Source organism: Humulus lupulus, chromosome 1 (assembly GCF_963169125.1).
Source record: "Humulus lupulus chromosome 1, drHumLupu1.1, whole genome shotgun sequence".
Lineage (NCBI taxonomy): Eukaryota > Viridiplantae > Streptophyta > Magnoliopsida > Rosales > Cannabaceae > Humulus > Humulus lupulus.
In genome coordinates this window covers 308,321,030-308,342,931 of record NC_084793.1, presented here as the reverse complement: position 1 = coordinate 308,342,931, position 21,902 = coordinate 308,321,030, and the positions used below count along the sequence as shown (strand labels likewise).

General features: G+C 38.2%; 1 protein-coding gene across 1 annotated transcript; it reads right to left on the bottom strand.

The window, feature by feature from the left end:
• Nucleotides 1-7,759: 7,759 nt before the first annotated feature.
• LOC133812778 (ferredoxin--NADP reductase, leaf-type isozyme, chloroplastic) lies at nucleotides 7,760-10,954 on the bottom strand. The gene is made up of 9 exons (XM_062246597.1): nucleotides 10,571-10,954; nucleotides 10,218-10,452; nucleotides 9,885-10,018; nucleotides 9,669-9,747; nucleotides 9,430-9,521; nucleotides 9,224-9,301; nucleotides 9,080-9,142; nucleotides 8,719-8,953; nucleotides 7,760-8,074 (listed from the first exon to the last, which is right to left on the bottom strand). The coding sequence occupies exons 1-9, from the start codon at nucleotides 10,673-10,675 to the stop codon at nucleotides 8,007-8,009; spliced, it is 1,089 nt and encodes a 362-aa protein (XP_062102581.1). The 5' UTR covers nucleotides 10,676-10,954; the 3' UTR covers nucleotides 7,760-8,006.
• Between the last annotated feature and the right edge of the window lie 10,948 nt (nucleotides 10,955-21,902).

Genomic DNA, 21,902 nt, shown 5'->3' with positions numbered 1-21,902 from the left:
CCACCGTACGTGGCTGGGCCGTGAGGTTTCTTGAGAGAAACCCACAAAATTTTTCGAACTTTGGAGGCTCCGTCGACTAAGCTAGGTAGCGCGTGAGGCCATGGGCTCGTGGGGCTGGGGGTCTCGAGGGCCAGGGAATGCCATGGGCCGGCGCGTGCAGGCGGGGGGTGGCCAGAGCGCCGCCGTTCGTGGCTGGCAGTGGGGTTTCGTGAGTGAGAGGGGGGAAGAGAACAAGGAGAGTGAGAGAGAATGTGCTGTTTTTTTTTCTTTGAGATTTAATATATAATAAAACTTTAGTTAAAAAAATTCAAATTTTTAGGACACACATAAGTTTAAGGACTCTCAATAAATAAATAAATTCAACGCGAGCCCTAAAATAAATTCTTTAAGGACTCTCAATGAGTGTCCTAAAAAGTCTATGAACTTTTGTTAAAAAAAAAAATCAAACTTTTAGGACACGCATAAGTTTTTAGGTTTCGCAATGAGTGTCCTAAAAAGTCTAGGAGATGTTTGTTAAAAAAATAAATAAAAAGGGCTATTTAACACCCCAAATCGTGACAATCACTAAACGGTGGTTGTAGTATAATCGGGCGGTCGATCCACAAGGAGGTAACCTAAAATCAAAAGATTAGTAGAAAATAACACAAAAAGTTAGTAACAATAAATAAATAAAATTGTAAGTGAAAAGAGGTTTGACATTTGGTATTGTCTTTTTGATAAAGTGATAAAATGAGATAGGTGAAATAAATGTAAGATGTAATCAAGAGTTTGAGAAATTGAAAGGTTTCAAAAATCATCCATATGCTTGCTTAGTTACTTGGTTACTTGATTTACAAAAATACACAAGCAAATAGTTCACATCCCAACATTTACTTTGAAAATCTAACATTAAAGTCCATATTCTTTTCTAACAAAAGTTCATTTGAGTTATAAAGTTCTTTACTTTAAAAGCACAATGTTAATCTTATGAAAAATCTAAAAATGACAAAATACCCAAGGGCAATAATGCAATAAAAGATTAGACATAAAATTATGTATCAATATTACTTTTACTAATTAGAAGCACATAGAAAGAGCAAGACTAATCTTATATACTATTAGCATAAGTAAATAAAGATAACAAAATAGAGATGGAGATGAAAGAACATAAATAACTCAAATATTTTACATTAAGAACATAGTAAATCAATGTAGCAAAATAACATGACTAGCATATGGAATCACCCCTAACCTTCCTAGGAAGATTAAGCCATTATGCTCATGATTCTCACAAAATTCTAAAAAGAAAATATGAGAAGAAAGTGAGTAGAAATTTTGCTATAGTTTCTTTACTCTAAAAATTACATCCCTAGTGTGAAGAAGGAATCCCTATTTATAGAGGGAGAAAATGACTAAAAAAAAATTAAACAACAAAACGGGATTTACAAAATGAATATGAAATATTAATAATAAAATATGATTTTGAAAAATCAAATCTTATTATTAATATTAACTTAGCTATTTTGGTGTATGGTCATTTTCCCCTTTTCTAAAATACCATAAAAGCATGAGCTTTAAAGCTCAAAATAGTAATTTACAAAGCCCAATACCCATAAAACATGGCTGGTGACACAAGAGGGTTTTGACCCATTTCCAGCCAATGAGAGGGTGCTACGTAGGCACTGGCTGAGAGAGGAGAAAGTTGGGTCTGGTGGGCTTGGTGCTTTGGGCGTGTATTAGGCTTGGACTCAAACTGGACCTTCGGTTATTGATGAAGGGGATGGCTTTGATTCACGTTGGAGGAAAAGAAGCAAGGTCGTGGGGGTCTCTTTGGATTGGGCTGCTGGAGAGCTATTGAAGATATTTGGAGGACATGTGTCGCAAGCTGGGGGTCACGTTAGGCTTGAAGGTTGGTCACGTTGGAAGCTTGGGAGAGTTGCTGGGCCATGCGTTGATGGAGTGAAGCTGCTACGTGGCGCGAGGCAGTTGGCTGAGAGGAGTTCGACTGGGACGCGTGGCACGCTTGGGCGCAGACACCTAGCGGGGCCAGAATTGTGGTGGACTCCAGGCGGCTGGGCCTCTTCTTCAATTGGGTCAGTTGCTAAGAACAAAACAACTAAATACTCCTTAAAAATGCCATTTTAGCTTAATTCTTTTCTCTTTTCCTTTTTCTTTTCTTTTGCTTTTATTAATGTCACAATGCACCATACTTTATACAAATTAAATTAAAATTAATATTTTCCTTTAAAGAAATATATCAAAATAATTTTAAGGAAATATTAATTAAAACTTAATTTAATTTATGCTTTAAGCTTAGTAAAATGTCATTTTTAAGTACTAATCAAGGGCTCGCAACACGAGTCATAAAAAGTCCATAAGCTGTTTATAGGACTCACATCTAGGTGAGTGTCCTAAAAAAGTGTCCTAAAATGAGGTTTTTGTAGTAGTGGACATAACCCGTTTACCACTGTGACCGCTTAGGAGTTTATTGGGCGATATCACACATATATATAAATCCCTGGAGAACATTAATGATATAGCAGGAATGAGTGATTGAACTTTGTTCCTTTCAAAGTGTTCATTTCAGTGATATCATCCCTTCGACCTTGGGGCGGCCAAAGATCCTCGAAAAATGCAATCAAACCCACATAAGTGTGGGCAGCAACGTCTAAAGTTGTTTGTGGGCAAGATCTTCTGATCTAGCCATCGTGTGTGGTAGTAAGATGAGTATTAATAGTCTCTGTGTTTTTTGACTCTATATTTTGTAAAATGGTTCAAATACACCCATAAATATAATTTTGATGAAGAAAAAAATTGAATATGACAATACAATTTATTAGGCCTAATGATTATATTTTTGTTCTGAATTGTCAGTTTGGTGAATTATTTATTATTTTAGTTAAAAAAACTTTCACCAAAATCGAGTTTAGAGTTCTATTTGTGTCATTTTACAAAACACAATGTCCAAAAAATAAATTGTCAAAATCTAAGGTCCAAACAAATAATGAGACAAAATATAAAGTCAAAACATGTATAAACGCACCTTAGCGCACTAGCCAAGTTTTATTACTATAAATGATCATACTATTGAATTTATTAATAAAACACATCAAATAAACAAACAAAAATTCATATTTGAATGGTTTCATTGAATTTAGAAGGTTTAAAAAGTCATTGGCATTCTTTTCTTTTTGGGAAAATTAATTTTTAAAAAAAGACACACAATAACATATATAGTGCCTGATTTTTTTTGAAAATTAATTTTTAAAGTTGTTTGTGGCCGCTTGATCACCACGGCCAAGGTGTTCTCAGAGGAATAGGGGGTTTACCCTATTTTTGTCGCTTAGGTCGGCGGGGTTTGTAAATTTAAAACACTAGTGACCATTTTGTACTGAAAACCACTTGTAAATGTTTTGTTTAGCTCTGCAGAGCTGTTTGTAATGAAAATATCCATTTCCTTTTTATTGGTTTAATACCTTAACCTGTTAATTACACTTAGAGCACGTTTTTGACCAAAGGACTCGGGTAGCGAGTCAAATTTCCGGTCCATCGTTCACCGTAACTGTTCTGGGGTAGCCAGGGCGTTAAAGTTTTAATTCTTTGTAAATGTTTTGAGTTCTTATATAATAAGCTTCATTTATTGAAAATTAAGCCAAGCATTTTGATTATATTGATGAAGCTCCTCAACTTGTGTATCAACCATATACTCTTAATAGAACCTTTATTTTCATTTCCAGATTAGATTAATTATTCTTAATCTCTACTTGCCCCACTTGATAAAAGCCTACAAAAGTTTAAGTTTATTTATTTATTTATGAAAGTATACATCAAATTACCAATTTTCAAAACCATTAAAGTGAACTAAAGTCTCATACATAATCCTTTATCCTCCATATGTACTATAATTTGAAAGAAAATAAAGCTTTGATACAATTAATATTTTGAGGTATTAACTTCTTCTTCTTTTATTTTAAAATCATCAAGGTAGATCATGTCCTTAGATACACTCAACTTTACTCATAAAAAATGAACATTTATTCATTTGTCAAAAAAAATCTTTATTAAAAAGTTGTAGAAAAATTCTTTAAATATGACTCCTATTTCAAGAACTATTTCAATGGGGGAAAATTTGCTCTCCATGAGTTTTCTGGTCTTTCCATGTAGATTCTACTAGTGGTAGGAGTCTGGGTAACTCGTTGTGTTTTTGGGAGGTTTAGCAAGTTTGCATTGTGTTTGATAGTTTGGTCTCTGTGTTCTTTGTGTTGTCCAGTTATGGGGAGCCAATCAGTGGAAGCACCGGAACTGTCGGAGTGGCTCGATGAGGCACTGCAGATTTCAATGGAAGACATGAAAATGGAGTTGGTAACATCTGATGATACCTTGTGCACGAGAATCTCCTACTGTGTACTCTTCTCAAAGAAAAGGATCTCCTTCAACATATTGAAGGCATCCCTGAGGATGGCATGGGCAGCGTTTGAGGGTTGGTTGGTAAGTGAACTCGAAAATGAACTGTACATGTTCTAGTTTAAGATTATGGAGGATGCTCAAAATGTGTTGGACTGAAGGCCATGGTTTGTGAGTGGGGTTCCACTAGCACTCAAACCTTGGCCGATTAACATGGGTTACTCCGAGGTGGAGTTTCTCACAACCCCATTTGGATTTACGTCCACCAAATTCCTATAGGATTTTATGCAAATCTGCATAAGGTAACGGTTAGGGCGGGTAAAACGTATACAATATCATAAAGGGCTCTAGCTTATGGGTCTAGTACATTTCAATTTCGAGTAGTAATAGACATTGAGAAACCACTTGTTCCAAGATTTCCCATTAAGAGGGAGAATGTGTCAACGTTACGAGAGCTCTGATCATTTGGGCTCCAACGATGGATTGAATTGCGTTTGGGAGGAATTGTGAAATATGGGCCTTAGAATTTGAAATTACCTGAACCAATAGGGCCGAGAGAGGGAACAGAAGCCACTCAATGTGCCTTAGACTCATAACGATTTCCCCAGGTTTAACCACATCCTTGAATCGCCATTCTTTCAGTTCAGAGTCCGTTAGCATCCGGACTGTAACATTGTCAGGAATATCAAAAGACTTACGAATACGATCAAAGGCCGCCTTGTACCCTTCTCAGTCCGTCGGTTCAGGAGATGCACGAGAAGACATTATCGTAAAAAGCTAAGCAAGAAATTAGCTTTAGATAGGGAGAATTAACGTACTTAGGGTTTTTTCTTTCTTTCTCTGAGAAAATTGAAAATGGAGGGGAGATTGCTTGAGAATGAACTAGATGACTGCAAAGTGGGAAAGTAATGAGAATACGAAAGGGCAAAGTTCGAGCGAGGCAACTGAGAGTGCATTAATTCGAAGTGACAAATGCCAGGCTTTGCTGTGATTATTCGCACGTGGTGAACTTCGATTGAAAGAACAACCTTACATTGAGCGAAAATTTTGGAAGACAAAGGGTCGACCCAAGATTTGAATAGTGTGATAAACGTATCAAATTCAAACATTGGACCAAGGGGCAATTGTTGAGCTCAAAATATTCCGTCCAAATGTCTTGTTATTTTTTGAAGAAGTAAAACGGAACGTTTTGCCCGGACAGAGGAGAAGCCATCAGAAGCCACGAGTCAGAGGTGGATCTCTCTTCTGTCCTCTGCAAATTGAATGGGCAAACAGACATTTTGGTGGGAAATTCAATTATTTTAATAACCAACCAAGAAGTAGATTGTACAACTAACTCTCTAGTGTTTCGTCCTATAAATATCACTTCGCTAAAGAGGAAAAGAGGATACTGACTTAAGTATCGAAGTATCTTTCTTGCAGGTACACCCAGACGATTCAACGATCACTAGAGCCGTCTGAGTCATCGGAGAACATCGGAGAATCAACGTCTGGTACTAAGTACCACCCGATATAGAAAGATCGAATTTGTTGCATCAACACCAACCTCTTCAAATTATCTTCTTTGGTGATGCCGAGAAACATAGACTTGTCTTATACCAAAATGATTTCATCGAAGAGTAAGTCACATTGGTACCGTTCCATACAACCATTCGTTGTATCAAAAAATACTTCTAAAGTGACATACATATACTCACAAATTCATGAGAGAATGACAATGATGTAGAGGGAATGAAAAGTTGAGTTTTGTTCCTTTTGAAGTGTTCATTTCAGCAGTATCGCACCTCAACCTTGGGGTGGCCAAAGATCCCAAAACCCCATGGGTTACCACCATCAAAACTTAAAGAATTATATAATCAGTACACATTCAGCATAAAGTTATCTCCCTTGTTTCTTTTCAATCATTAATTGGTATATATGCAAAGAGTTTGTGATTTGTGAACCACTATTTCTGGCTTGATTTTTCTTGGTTTAAGAACGAAAGAAACATAAAGAGATTTTGTTAGAAAAATGGTTTTAATTCTTTGTAAATGTATTGAGTTCTTATCTTATAATAAACTGCATAAATTTAAAATTAAGCCAAGCATTTTGATTATATTGATCTTCAACTTGTGTATCAACCATATGAAGATTTATTATTCTCCATTTCTACTTGTCCCACATGAGAAAAGCCTACAAAAAATTTAAGTTTGTTTATTTATGTAAATACACATCAAATTATCAATTTTCAAAACCATTTAATTGAACTTTAGCAGTCTTCATAGATCAACCTTTATCCATATGTACTATAATTTATAAGCCATTGTTGTGCATGATCACATGATTATCATAATCAAGAATGTCATGTGTATAACCATGCTTTTATTTTCGATTAATCTTTTTTGTCTTTTATTTTAAAATCATCAATAAACTTTAGCTATTTTATAATTACTATGGTAGTTATTTAATAATGCTTTTATTAATCATTAATCTATTTTAGATTTACTAATATATGTTTTTGTTTATTTGCGTCAAAACTAGCAAAAGAGAATGGCTAATTTTTACTTCAAATTTACTGAATTTTATTGTAGATGATGTCCTTAATTTTTATGGGTTTAAGAACAAAAGAAAAATAAAGAGAATGTGTTAGAAAAAAAAACTTTCTATTATTATCTGTAAATGCAATGAGTTGTTATTGAAAATTAAGCCAAGTATTTTGATTATATTGATGAATCTGCACAACTAGGCTTGATTTAAACTGATTGGTCCCGTTATTTTAATCTCATAAAAAACAGATTTTATTATATTTTCTTATCTCTATATTCAAATGTTTTTGCTATAAACCAACTATTAATAAATAAGTGAAAACAAAGAGAATGAGTGAGAGTATGTCAATAGTTCTTGGGCTTCATTTCTTTATTTACTTTGCACATCTGGAATTAAGTGATTCTTATATATTAGCCCTAAAAAACATTAAAAAAAAAATTATACTTTTTTGGACTATGTGTTTTGTCTCATTACCTGTTTGAATCCTGTATTTTAATAAATTATTTTTTGGATCATATATTTTGTAAAATGGTTAAAATGGAACCCTAAACTTAATTTTGATGAAGAAAAAATTGAATATAACAACACAATTTCTAAGCAGAATGATTTTATTTTTGTTCTGAATTGTTAGTTTGGTAAATTATTAGTGATTTTAGTTGAGAAAACATTGACCAAAATCGGGTTTAGAGAACTATTTTAACTATTTTACAAAACATAGGATCTAAAAATTAATTTGTTAAAATACAGGGTACAAACAAGTAATAAGATAAAACATAGAGTCCAAAAATGTATAAAAAAAAGAAGTAAAAATCATGTTGTGATTTTAAGACAAAGCAATTCCAGACAGTGATTGAAGATGTAGAAATTGGCTTTTTATATAGTGTACTCTCCCATGGTTCCTCAGAAAGAAAATTCAGATTGAGGCCATAACAATACAGCTGCATCATTGTAAATTAAGAAGAAGAAGAAGAAAAAAAGACAAAAAAGAAAACAGACCAATTACAAGGGCATTACCTATCTACACCAATGCAGTGGAAACTGAAACCCTTTGAAGAAAATAAGAAGAAAGGGAGATATTTGTACAAAGGTATCAGGAATTAGTAGACTTCCACATTCCATTGCTCTGCCTTCTTCAGCTTCTTCTTGTAGTCAATCCAATCAATGCCTGCTCACACAAAAAATAAATATAATAATAATAATAATAAAGATTAATATCATTTCAAACCTTCATGATTGACTAAATATCTGTCTGTTCGAGTACTTAGGGCATCTCCAACCCATAACATAACCAATACCAAAACTAAAGAATTTTAACACCATATATATTTTCCATTTCCATTCCAACCACAACACCAAAACTTACACCAAAATATATATTCTTTATTATTATATTATTTTTTAAAAACATATAATTATAACATATGTACATTTAACAAGTTTTATTAATATTATATTTAAAAAGTAAAAAAATATACTAAATAATTTTTTTGCCGTGGTCTACAGTGCCACCTCAAATTTGAGGGGCTACTGTAGATAACAGCATATATGTTGTGTGATATTATGTTCGGTTGAAGTTGGCCTTATTTTGAAAAATATTATTTTGGACTTTGCGACCGAAATTAGATTTAGGGTACTATTTTAAACTAATTTACAAAATACGATTTCAAAAAATTATTTTTCAAAAGAGAGTACTTAGTAAAAACAAAGAGTATAAAATAATATTATCCCTAATAAATAATAATAACAATAATAATTCACTCAACTATTTCAGCTAGAATAGACTCAAGTGGCAAATAATCTAGTCCTTACCATCTCTAGCAGCCAATGAGACCATTATGTCATCAATACCCTTCTCCATTCCCTTGAGTCCACACATGTAGACATAAGTGTTGTCTTTCTGTAGTAATTGCCACAACTCTTCTGCATATTGAGCCATTCTGGTTTGAATGTACATCTTCTCTCCCTTCTCATTTGTCTGCTCTCTGCTGACCGCGAAATCGAGCCTGAAATTCTCTGGAGCCTTCTCTTTCATTTTCTCAAATTCCTGCCAATCCAAATCATCATTAAGTTTGTTTGTTTGTTTGTGTTAAAATCATATAAACATGATTATGAAGTAGTGTTTGAATTTTGATTAATGTAGGAACTCTTGTGCACCATCTCAAATTCTCACCTCCTTGTATAGAAGTGAGCTGCTTGTGGGGACACCCAAGAAAAGCCATGCCAAACCATTGAACTGGTAAAGAAATTGTCAACAGTTTTAGTATTCAATCAGAAGATATACATGTGTAGTTTAATATTTAGAACATGTATATACCTCATAGTCTTCATGCTTCTCAAAGAACATCTTCCACAAGAATGATCGGAATGGCGCAATTCCAGTCCCAGTTGCAAGCTATAAGAAGAAATCAAGCAACAGAAATTGATTAAAATGTTACAATAAGATATTCATGTAATGTAATGAGGAAATAACAATTGAAATATATGGTTTTGGTTTTGATTAATATGGAAAATTTGTCATACCATGACGATGGTGGCATTAGGATCTTTAGGCATAAGCATTTCTTTCCCAACAGGTCCAGTAATCTTTACTTCAGCACCAGGCTTCAAGTCACCTGAAATTTACCAGGAAGTATAAGTTGTCTCATTTTCAAGATTATTTTATGCTAATATTTTAACTGCCCGAGAATTCATTTTCTCTTCTAAATCAAGTAGACATCGATGATTATCTAATGGAATTATATAGAGTTTAATGTCCTTACATAAAAAGTTGGAACAAACTCCCTTAACAAGTTCTCCCTTATCATTTGTGTACACGAGCCTTTTCACACAGAGAGAAACCTGAGTAAAGAAAATCAAAACCATCCCACCAATGAAACTAACAACATTAACTAATCACTAATCTTAGTAAAAAGAAATAAACTAACTTAACATGGCAATACAAATCACAAAAAAGATCAGAATCACAACAAACTCACAGTTTTTGAGTCTCCAAAGTCACCAATAGCACTGCTGGCAATTGAGTATAACCTCAGCTTGTGGGGTTTTCCATTCTTGTCTTCACCATCTGCAATCACTCCAATTGATTGTCCTTCTCTGTAAGGGACCTCACCTAAGAGTCACAATGAACCAGTACCCCAAAATGAGATCAGGGTCTTAATCATTTAATCAAACAGCTTAAAAACACTAAACTTAATGCATAACAAGGAAGATTACTCCTAAGTTTTCACTGCGTCATTCTAGCATACACTGAGAATTCAACCAATTTAAATTGTGGTTTAAAAAGGAATATCATGTGAGAAAGTTCATACCCTCAGTGCTGAAAACCATATGCCAAGTCTCTCCAGGGGCATCATCACCGGTGATCTTGGTGTTGAGAAGACATCTACCAGTGTAAGGATTTTTGGGTTTGAACTTGTTTACAACAACACCTTCCTCATCTTTCTTTGATACTTTCTCAACCTTAGCAGGGGCCTCAGTGGTCACCTGGGCTCTGACTGAAACAACTCTGGCACCAACAGCCGATGCGTCTCTGTAGAAAGGAGCCTGAAATAACCAAAACCCAGATGCCAAATTCAATAAAAAGTACATAAATATACTCATATGATATGTATATACATTAATCAAGATCACTCTTGTTCTGTTTTTTGGATAGAGTTTTGACCTTTTTCAAAGTGATTCTGTCAGGTGATATAATGGAAGTCCTGGAGGGAAGTGAGGTGGACTTGGAAGATGGAAACGAAACAGCAGCAGTTACTGCAGCTGCCATGGTTGGAATATTGAAGAAAATAAACCAAAGAAGAAGATGATATACAAGAGAAAAAGGTGAATTTTTTATGAGATGGTAAGGATATTTTAGCAAAAAAAAACACAAAAAAACCAAAAAAAAGTTTAACAGGACTGGCTGTGGGGTGTGTTTTGAGTTGGATTTTGGATTATAGATTGGGTGGAGGAGATTGCAAGACTAATGCAGTGGTAGATGTAAGGATAAGTCTATTCAGGTCCATATATGCTATGGTACTCTCTATCTATATGACTCTAACCACTTGATTTCTTAGATTTTTAATTCTCAGTATATATATATATATACCCAAAAGGCCAAATATTTTTGTGAACATGAACAATGCCCTTCAATTTGGCCACAATTATTTCTTCGATTACAATACTAAAAAGAGAATATTTTGCTTAATTATGGTCAAAGTTGTAATGTCACATGTTATATAAACAAGTAGACTACACCACTGGCTAGCAAACCGTTTGATGATGAGGGGACTTTTCGCCATGATTGAAACAATGTGATCAAGTTCAGACAAATGCCACTCTATTAAAGTTATTTTCAAAATCATAAAAAGTTAAGTCTTATACATTTTTTTACTATGTATTTTGTTTTCCTATATATATTTAGATTATGTGTTTTGATAAATTATTGTTTTAAGTTATTTATTTTGTAAAATAGTTCAAATAAACTTCTAAATTCGATTTTGATGAAGAAAAAAATAAATATAACAATACAGTTATTAGACATAATTGTTTTATTTTTGTTTATTAATTTGGTAAATTATTTGTAATTTTAAATTAAAAAAACGTTGATCAAAATTGGGTTTAGGGTTCTATTTGAATTATTTTACAAAATAAATGGTCCAAAAAATAATTTGTCTACACGTAGTATCCAAACAAATAATGGAACAAAATACAATGTGTAGAAAAATATAAATCCAGAAATTATTCTTACATAAATTTATGTCATAGTTTAAAGTTGAGCAATGAACCATGCGACCTGACCCACTTATTTAATTGGATTTTGCAAAAAAAACTAAAGAAAGAATAAAGAGATGTTTAAGTAAATATAAGAAAAATAAATATAGTTTTTATATTTAATGAGAAAAAGTAATTATACAAGTAAGTTTTAAAGGAAAAAAATTTAAAATATGACAATTTCATAAAATATAATAGATTGATTATGATAAACCAAATAACAAAAAAAAAACATTTTTGTCACAATCATTTTCTCATTTCTCCATTTTTCCCTTTCTCCTCCCCCAATTGGTATCCTCTTCTCAACCTCCGCCTGCGACACCACCTCCCCACTTTTTCCCTTTCTGGTTCTTCTTCTTTCCTCTTCAGATTTGGTTTTATTTTTATTCATGTTCTTCTTTTTCACATCTAATTTTCCCATTTCATAACTAAACTTTTTTTTTCAGACATGGCTAAGTGACAAATACAATGGCGACTAATTTTTTTTTTCAAACCTAGCTATAACGAGCTACGATAATAATCAATTTAGATTTTTTTCACAGCTAGCTAAGTAACCAGATACCATGATGATTGTATCTTTTTTTTTTTAAACCTAGCTTTTATTTTAGATATGATTCTTTTCACACTTAGCTAAGTAACCAGGTATTAGGGGTGTTCATTGGTTGGTTTGGGCGGGTTTTGTGGATTTTTGACAAACTCAAACTTATAATCGGGTTGGTACTTTTCAATCTAACCCGCCCAATTAAAAAAATAAAAGTTCTACCTGACTATCGATTTTGGCAGTTTAGTTTGGGGGACCCGCCCAAACCGCCGAAACTTTTTTTTTTTTAATTTTTGTCTTAAAAAAATCATTTTCACTAATTTTTTTAATCATTTTATCTATTTTTTAGTTTGTATTTGTAACTAAAATAATTGTTACTTTAAAATGTAGGGTTTTTTATAAAAAAAAATAATTTGAATTTAGTTTTTATATAATGTATAATTAATAATTATATAAATATAAAATTTTAAAAAAATTAGACAAATCCTTAATTGAGCGGGTTGTAAAAAATTTCAACCCGCCCAATATGATAATTGGGCGGTTTAAAATGATGGTTGGACTTTTCGAGTTGCATTTTTTATTAGTTTTTTCGAATTGATTTGAGTGGGTTGCAAATTTTTTTACACAACCCTATTAGGTATCATCACAATTTTTTTCATATATGTTTTTTTTTTTAGACCTAGTTAAGTAACTGGTTACCAGAAAACTATAAACAAAATTTTGATGGTCTTAACATATTAATACCACATAAATTTTTAAAAAAACTTATATGAAAAAAATATGGTAAACTAAAATAATATTACCAAAATATGGGGGAAAAACCCATAAAAAGGTGCACAAAGTTGAAAACTATATTCATCAAACTTGATGAAAAAAAATCATATTTCATGTAATTTCCTCAAAAATAAAATAAAAAAGAATAAGCAATTCAATCAGGCTAGCAATCGATCGGTTAAAATACATCACCTTAATTCATGATATAGTCTTGTTCGGATTCAAAACATTTTTTGTTACAGTTAACTTAAAAGGAAGATATATTGAGACAACTATATTATATTTATATATCTAAATAGTTACAATATATTATTGTTGATCTTGAAAGCTAAGGTCAAGTGTCTAATTTTTGGAGCCCAAACAAGCTCAAAAGCCTTATAAGCTCCTCAATTGATCAACGCCTTCGAAGTTAGAGCAGCTCGCCAGCCTAGAAGCAAGGAGCTCGCGAGACGAAAAACTCGCTCCTAGAATATATCACAAAGTGCTCAAAGAAGGATGATGGCCCCCATACCAACTGTGTACCCTCGAAGAAAGCCTTCTGAGAAAGTTTTAATACTCTGAAGGCCTACGACCATGATCCTAAGCACCACGCTACATTGTTGCAGTATGTCAAAGAGAACTACTAGTCACCATTACTTGTACAACCCAACAATGCGATCATGGTGCAATAGAGAGAAAGGGAACCTTGTCTTTTGGTGTATTTCCAATGTAATAGTTAAAATACACTTTTGTAATTAATGGTAATCCTAAAAACCTTTGTGTTTATCCATAAATCAGCTGCTGATGATGTGGCAAGGATTTACGACACGCGGCGGACACGTAGCTGAGATACGGCTCGCCTATCGACCAACATTATTTCCACATGAAAATATCAAGTTTTATATACGACCAACCTGGTCTTATACTCCGTTCATTTATGTAAAAAATTTGTACAGTTGTAATGATATCCGAGAATATCTCTTCATTATGACTTGCAGATCCGTTTATTAAGGATAGATATTATTTCCTAATTCATGTAACTCTTCCTTAGCCTATAAATACACATGAGATAGCTCAAGGAAGGGGAGAGATATTTTTCTTTCAGAATTATACTACTATTATCCATCGTTGTATTGCCTTTTTCTTCTAAGGTCTGTGAAACTCAGGAACCCTAGTTCTTTGATCACACATTGGGAGATCAATATTAATAGTAGTATCAAGTGGACGTAGGTCATGACCGATCACTGGGGCCGAACCACTATAAACCTCTGTGTTCTTTATCTTTCCATTAGATTAATTTCTCAAGCTCTATATTACTTTCCTGTCGTTTTTTAGACTCCGTGTCGTTGACCAAAATCAGGGTCAACATTCTGGTGCTTTCATTGAGAGCTGAACTCAAGAAAATCTAATGGCAAAGACTACCAAAAAGACTGGACAGGCTACTGTCGCACCATCCCAGCCTCCTCCCCCAAATGTGGCTGAAGACGAGCCTCATTTGGAGTTTGATGAAAAGGAAGTGGACTCTGAGACCCTGAAGACAACACTGGGGGTGTTGTAGGATGAGTTGGCCGCTCTCAGGGCCAATCAAGAGAGTGCCGTTGAGATAATGGCGTCACAGCAGAGGGAGATAGAGCGCCAGCGCCAAGAGCTGAGCGAACGACAGGCGGAGATGGACCGTCGTCAGAAGGTTGCCATGGCAGCTCTTGAAGCAGCCCTCCAGTTGGCTAGGAATTAGGCTGCGCCTGCCTCACAGCCTGATCAACCCCCAAGTGGGCCACCTCAACGAGGTCCCAATCTTAGCCCTCTGCTCCAGCCAACAAGGCCTCAAAGGCCAGAGCAGCCACCGATGCCTCAGGATGATATCCCACCTAGCGATCCTGAGACGCAGCCTCCGTCCCAAACTGGTCGAGGCAATCCCCCGCGCGCGAGGCAGAATAGGGCAGCAGCCCCGCAGCCCTAGACGCCCAGAGGGTGAAGAGCCACATCTACCGAGCAGGGGGCAGCGTCCTTTTGCTAACAGAAGGAATTCGGAGTCAAGATCTGCGGTCAGGGGCCCCCCACGGCATGACAATGCACAAGGACCCACCGAACAATGCAGGCCTCCCCCTAACGCTCGGGAAATGTCAGCCTAAGGAGGCAACAGAGGAGACCGGTCCCACCATAGCGAGTTAAGATTCAGAGATGGCCACGACTACAATGAGGCCGACTCAGGCAGAGGGAATGCTGGTCGGAGGAACGAGGAGAGAGGTGGAAGTAGAAGCCCCCCACCTAGAGAAGACCGACAAGCAGGACATAATACTGGGGGGGAGCCCAGACAAAACAACGTCTTTAGCCAGCTCAGAGCCAGCAAGCAGTGGCAAAGGGACGACGACTTGAGGGATGTACTCAACGATCGCCAAGAAAGGCACGATGAGTACATTCCCCCGGCACCAGAGGCCTCAGCAGTTCCTGAAGCCGTTTAGGCTCAAATTTATGCCCTGAACCAGGTTGTGCAGCAGCTGGTCGGAGGGCGGACATCGCATATCGAGTACGATCGGAGGAGAGGCACCCCTTTCGTACAAAGGATTGCTGTGGCAGAAACCCCCAGCAAGTTCAAGATGCCGACTCTGCCAAACTTTGACGGGTATGGAGACCCGGTATCTCATGTAAACAAATTTGAGATACAGATGGATATTTAAAAAGTCTCTAAAGATGCTCGTTGTAGGATCTTCCCAGCGACCCTTTCTGATGTCGCTCAGGAGTGGTTCTTTAAGTTCCCTTTTGTAAGTATAGTATCCTGGGAGATGTTCGTGAAGAAGTGTTACGGACAGTTCTACGCGGGTCGAGTGCACCCCACCGAGGCGAACCAACTGGTCGAGATACGCCAGAAAGAGGGGGAGAATTTGAAGGAGTACGTTCAGCGCTTCATGCAAGCCGCAGCAGGAGCCAAGACTGTGGGCGATGAAGGCAAGATGATGGCCCTAACCGCTGGGGTTAGGCGCCATTCTCCTCTTTGGAGTAGCCTCAGGAAGCATGGGGTTAAAAGTACCCAGAAGATTCTAGATCGAGATGATCGGTACATCAAGCTCGAAGACGCGATTGCCAATGAAGGCAAGTCGCCAGCAAAAGACAAGGGGCCCAAAGAAGAACCCGCCAAAGTCACCAACGGGTCTAAGCCCAATGGCAACAGCAACGGAAAAAATGGTGGCAAGTGGGCGAATGGCGAACCCTCGGCCTCCGAGAGTAAACGCCTCAAAAATAATCGGTATGAACCGAAATTCATCAATTACACCGCCCTTGTTGAAAGCCGAGCCGAGGATTTCCAAGCGACCAGCTCGAGCGTGCCTTGCAGACGACCCGCGCCTATAAGAAAAGATATCTCCAAGAGAGATTCAACAAAGTTCTGTCGTTACCATAACGACTACGGGCACGACACCAATGAGTGTAACTAGCTAAAGGACGAGATTGAGTTCCTGATAAGACAGGGACACTTAAGAAGATATGTACGAGCCGCGGGAGGTTCTCAGCGAGAGGCTCAAGGTGGCAACGAGTCGGCGCCTGCGCACCAGCGCTCGCTACCTTTACAGCCAGCTCCCATGACAGGTACCCTACTCACCATCTACGGAGGCCCACATCTTGCAGGAAATAGTGGAAAAGCGAGGGAACGATATGCTCGAACCCTACGCCACGACCAAGACATCGAGATGATGAGTGTTGAGGATCGCGCACAAAAAAAGGCTCGAACAGAGGAAGAATCAATTACCTTCTCTGACGACGATGCCCAGCATGTGCGTTTCCAACATTTCGATCCGCTGGTCATGGATTTCCAAATCGTGAATATGATGGTGAAGAAGGTGTTGGTCGATACAGGAAGTTCAGTCAATATCCTATATAAGTCCTCGCTGGAAAGGATGAAATTTTCCGTTAAGGACCTAGAGCCATGCAACCAAACCATTTATGGTTTTTTCGGAAAAGGGCTCGCCCCAATGGGGTCAATTAGACTCCCAGTCACAGCAGGTACTGCGCCTGCTAACAGGACATTACTCACTACTTTTATAGTAGTTGATTGTCCTTCGTCGTATAATGTTGTGATAGGGAGGCCGATTCTGGTAGACCTTCGAGCCGTCACTTCTGTATGGCACCTCTCCATGAAATTCCCAATAGACGCAGGAGTAGGATGCGTGTTGGGAAACAAACGGGAGGCGAGAGAATGCTATAACGCCTCGATCACCAAAGCAAAAAAGGATGTATCTAGGGATGCCGCCGGGAAGGATTTGCAAATGGAAACTGATGTTCAAGCCCACTCAGGTGATAATCCCACCAAATACGGCATTGCCCAAAGTGAGGATAGAGACTTAAATCCTCGCTTTGGGGATTTTGAAGAACAAGTAGGCCCCATCGAGGACCTTGAAGAGGTCCAACTCGATGAGGGAAATCCGACCAGAGTTGTGAAAGTCGGAAAAAACTTAGAGACAACAACAAAACAAGCACTGATGGAGTTCTTAAAGAGGAACCAGGACGTCTTTGCCTGGTCGCATACAGACATGGTTGGGATAGATCCTGCAATCATCAGCCATGTCCTGAACATTGACAAAAGCTTTCCACCTGTGCAACAAAAAAGAAGGCTGCTCGACAAAGACCGATCAAAAGCTTTGAAGGAAGAAGTTGAGAAGTTGAAGGAGAATGGGTTCATCAGGGTGGCGTTTTATCCATCGTGGGTCTCCAATCCCGTACTCGTGCCCAAGCCGAATGGCAAGTGGCGTACATGCGTGGATTTTACAGACCTCAATAAAGCCTGCCCCAAAGATTGTTTCCCACTCCCGAGGATCGACCAGCTGGTTGATGCCACTGCAGGACACAAGATCCTCTCATTCATGGATGCATACTCTGGGTATAATCAGATCAGTATGCATCCCCCTGATGAGGATCACACTAGTTTTCAAACCGATACAGGACTCTACTGTTACAAAGTGATGCTCTTTGGTTTGAAAAACGCTGGTACGACTTACCAGAGACTCATCAACCACATGTTTAAGGAGCTGATCGGTGCAAACATGGAGGTTTACGTCGACGACATGCTGGTTAAGTAAAAAAGAGTAGAAGGACATGTAAGGGATTTGCAGGAATGCTTCAACGTCCTTAATAAATATAGGATTAAGCTAAATCCCCTTAAATTTTCATTCGGAGTTGGATCAGGGAAGTTCTTGGGATTCATAGTTAATTCAAGAGGAATTGAAGCTAATCCCGAGAAGATAAAAGCCCTGATCGAGATGAAGTCGCCAGTGAAGATTAAAGATGTCCAAAGTCTGACCGGGAGAATTGCCGCTTTAAGTAGATTTATTTCAAAATCTACAGACAAGTACGTCCCATTTTTCAATCTACTCAGAGGTAATAAGAAATTTAAATGGACAGATGAATGCGAACATGCCTTTTAAGCACTGAAAACGCATATGGCGCAACCACCCATCTTGTCAAAGTCGGTCGATAAAGAGACTTTGTTCATCTACTTGGCAATCGCGGATTACGCTGCTAATGTCGTTTTGTTAAGAGAAGAAGAAGTTGTGTAGAAGGCTGTCTATTATGTAAGCAAAAGGCTAATCAGAGCAGAATTGAGATATCCCCCCATTGAAAGGTTAGCCTACTGCTTAGTATTGGCCTCTAGGAAGCTACGACCTTACTTCCAAGGCCATCCGATTACGGTATTGACCGACCAACCTCTTCGGCAAGTCCTGCAAAAGCCAGAGGTCGCCGGAAGATTACTAAAGTGGGCAGTCGAACTCGGGCAGTTCGACATATCTTACCTTCCGCGAGCAGCGATAAAGGGACAAGCCTTAGCTGACTTCATCGCCAAGTTCACAGAGCCTGCGGGTGGCGAGCAGATCGAGGAGCCTAGCGAGCCTGGATGTCAAATCCAAGCACCCTCGTGGAAATTGTTCACAGACGGTTCATCTAATGAATCCCACGCAGGAGCTGGAGTAATATTGATAACGCCGGAAGGGCATCGATTTCACTGTGCAATAAGATTTGACTTCACTGCCTCAAACAATGAGGCTGAATATGAAGCATTGCTCGCTGGCCTGCAGTTAGCCAAGGATATGAACATAAAAGTGCTTGACGTCTATAGTGATTCTCAGCTAGTCGTGAATCAAATATTGGGAGAGTATCAGGCGCGAGGATTGAAGATGGTCGCCTATCTCAACAAAGCAAAGGATCTGTTAGCCCAGTTCGACAGATACACTCTCCAGCAAGTGCCTCGTGATCAGAATTCCAACGCAGACGCTTTAGCGAAGTTGGCAAGTGCAAAGGACGCTAACGCTCTGAACATAGTGCCAGTCGAGTGACTGTCTGTGCCCAGCATCCAAGCAGTAGAATCCACTCTGGTCATCCAGATGACGGATACATGGATGGCACCGTATGTAGAGTATCTATCAAGCGGGGTGCTACCAGTGAACAGAAACAAAGCTAGGACCCTTCAGCGGCAAGCTGCTAGGTATATCCTGGTCGATGGAATTTTGTACCGAAGGGGATACTCACTGGCACTCCTAAGATGTATTACAAAGGAGAAAGCCAAATAGTTGATGAAGAAAGTACATGAAGGTTTTTGCGGGGACCACACTGGGGGGCAAAGCCTGTCAAAAAAGATCCTAAGGCAGGGATATTTCTGGCCAACCAAGAATGAAGACTCCATGGAGTTCATGCGAAAATGTGACAAGTGTCAAAGGTATTCTAAAATCCCGTGAGCAGCTCCCAATGAGTTAAAGCAAATGCAGAGTCCATGGCCCTTTGCAATTTAGGGAATAGATCTAATCAGATCTTTGACTATAGGAAAATGTGGTGTAAAGTATGCAGTGGTTGCCGTTGACTACTTCACCAAATGGACCGAAGCTGAGTCGCTCGCGACCATAACGACGAAGAAAGTGCTTGACTTTGTAGTAAAAAACATCATCTGTCACTATGGATTACCAAAGAAGATAGTCTCAGAAAACGACATCCAGTTTGACAGTGATCTATTCACGAACTTTTACAAATGTCACGACATTATCAAAAGCTTTTCTTCAGTTGCTCATCCTCAGGCGAACAGGCAAGTCGAGGCAATTAACAAAACACTGAAGGATACATTGAATAAAAGACTTGAGGAAGCCAAGGGAGCATGGCCAGAACTTCCCACCAAAGTCCTCTGGTCGTACATAACTTCCCACCGAATAGCAACAGGTGATACCCCATTTTCCTTGGCATACGGGTATAAATCCATGTTGCCTGTCAAGTTGGATCCGCCCTCACACCGCATATTAGCATACGACCAGGATTCTAACAGCTAGCTACTGATGGAATCCTTGGACTCGATTGATGAAAGGCGTGAACAAGCCCAACTTCGAGTAGTTGCATACCAAGGTCGCCCGGTATTTAAACTCTAAAGTACGAGAAAGAAAATTCAATGTTGGAGACCTTGTGCTCCGAAGAGTTTTTCTTAACACTCGCGACCAAGCTGCTGGAGTACTCAAGCCAAATTGGGAAGGGCCTTACCAGATTGATGAAGTCCTTCACCCAGGCACTTATAAACTTACACGCTTAAATGGAGATCTCGTTCCTCAATATTGGAATGGAGAACACCTGCGCAAGTATTGTCAATGAACAATTTTTCTTAAAGAATTGGCTTGTACAAATTTTACTTTTTACAAGTTTTGTGTAAAGATCTTATTGATCACTTGTAAAGACATGTTTAGTCCATTTACTACGAGAATAAAAGGGACTGTGCTTAGCCAGTCATTACTTGCCAACTATTGTACTTATTACAAGTATTTTCTCATTACGTGTGTTGTTTTGCTGTATTATAATTCTAATCGCATTGCTACGAACAGTAATGTTCGGGCAGGTTCTAGTCAAGGCAAGTGACCAAGGATCTAAAGCTCCCCGATCACTTGGGGGGCATACAAGGTACAAGTAAGCAAAGCATATCGTTAAAAGGTATGTAAACACATGAGCAAAATAAGGGTAAACATGCTAAGGCACTCAGAGTATTTTTCAAAATTTTGATATTTGTTAAATCAAACCAAAGTGCTATGCTAAGTTCGGTCATGCGAACAAATAGATGTTATAGTAATATGAAAATATATTATAATATCAAAGCGATCGTTTTACACCGTGAGCAGTAACTGCGTGGATGTAATTGTTCAAAATAAAAGTAAGAGCTGCCCATGCAGCAAAACCAAAGAAAAATTATATTGTCTTTACATCACGACCCGTAGGTCGTGTAGTTAAAAAAGAAAGAAATATAAAAAGAAAAGACTAAAGAGCTTGAGGAGCTGGAGGATCCTGAGGAAGATTCTGGTTGACAGCTTCGTTGTCTGCACCCTCCATCTCGGCGGCCAGCGAGATTTCGGGGGAAGCAGGGACCCTCAATTTTTCTTCTTCAGCCAATTGAGTCGCGCAGCGAGCCAGCTCATCTTCCCTCTCATTCTTAGGAAGATAGTCAAAATTGGCACCTTGATTGTGCTTCCAGAAATCGTAGAAGCACCTAAGGGTGGCATTTTTGTACCTCTCCAAGTTGGCGGCGTTGGTCTTCTCCAAGTTCTCAACTCGACCCTCCAAATCTCTGGTTTCTTGCCTGCTCGCGATCAAGTCTAGCTCGAGCTGCTTAGCCACTTTGAAGTTAAAGCGGTTGGACTCCTTATATTGGTCCCTCTACTTGCAGGCTTTTTCCAGAGACTTCAACTCCTTAGCCAATTGGGCCTTTTCCGTAGTCACTTCCGCCAGCTGATCAGCATGTCTGGCCTCAACAGCTTTGAGTTCGTCCTCGTGCCGTTACTCCGAGGTCCTGGCCTGCTCGGTGACAGCACCCAGGTGGATGCGGTCGGCAGTAAGGGTTAGCATGGCCTGCAGTCAGAACAAAAATTAGACAAACAGTAAACTAACGAAGACCTGTTTTCACAAAAAGAGATGGCTTACACTAGTGAACTCATTTAGGGCA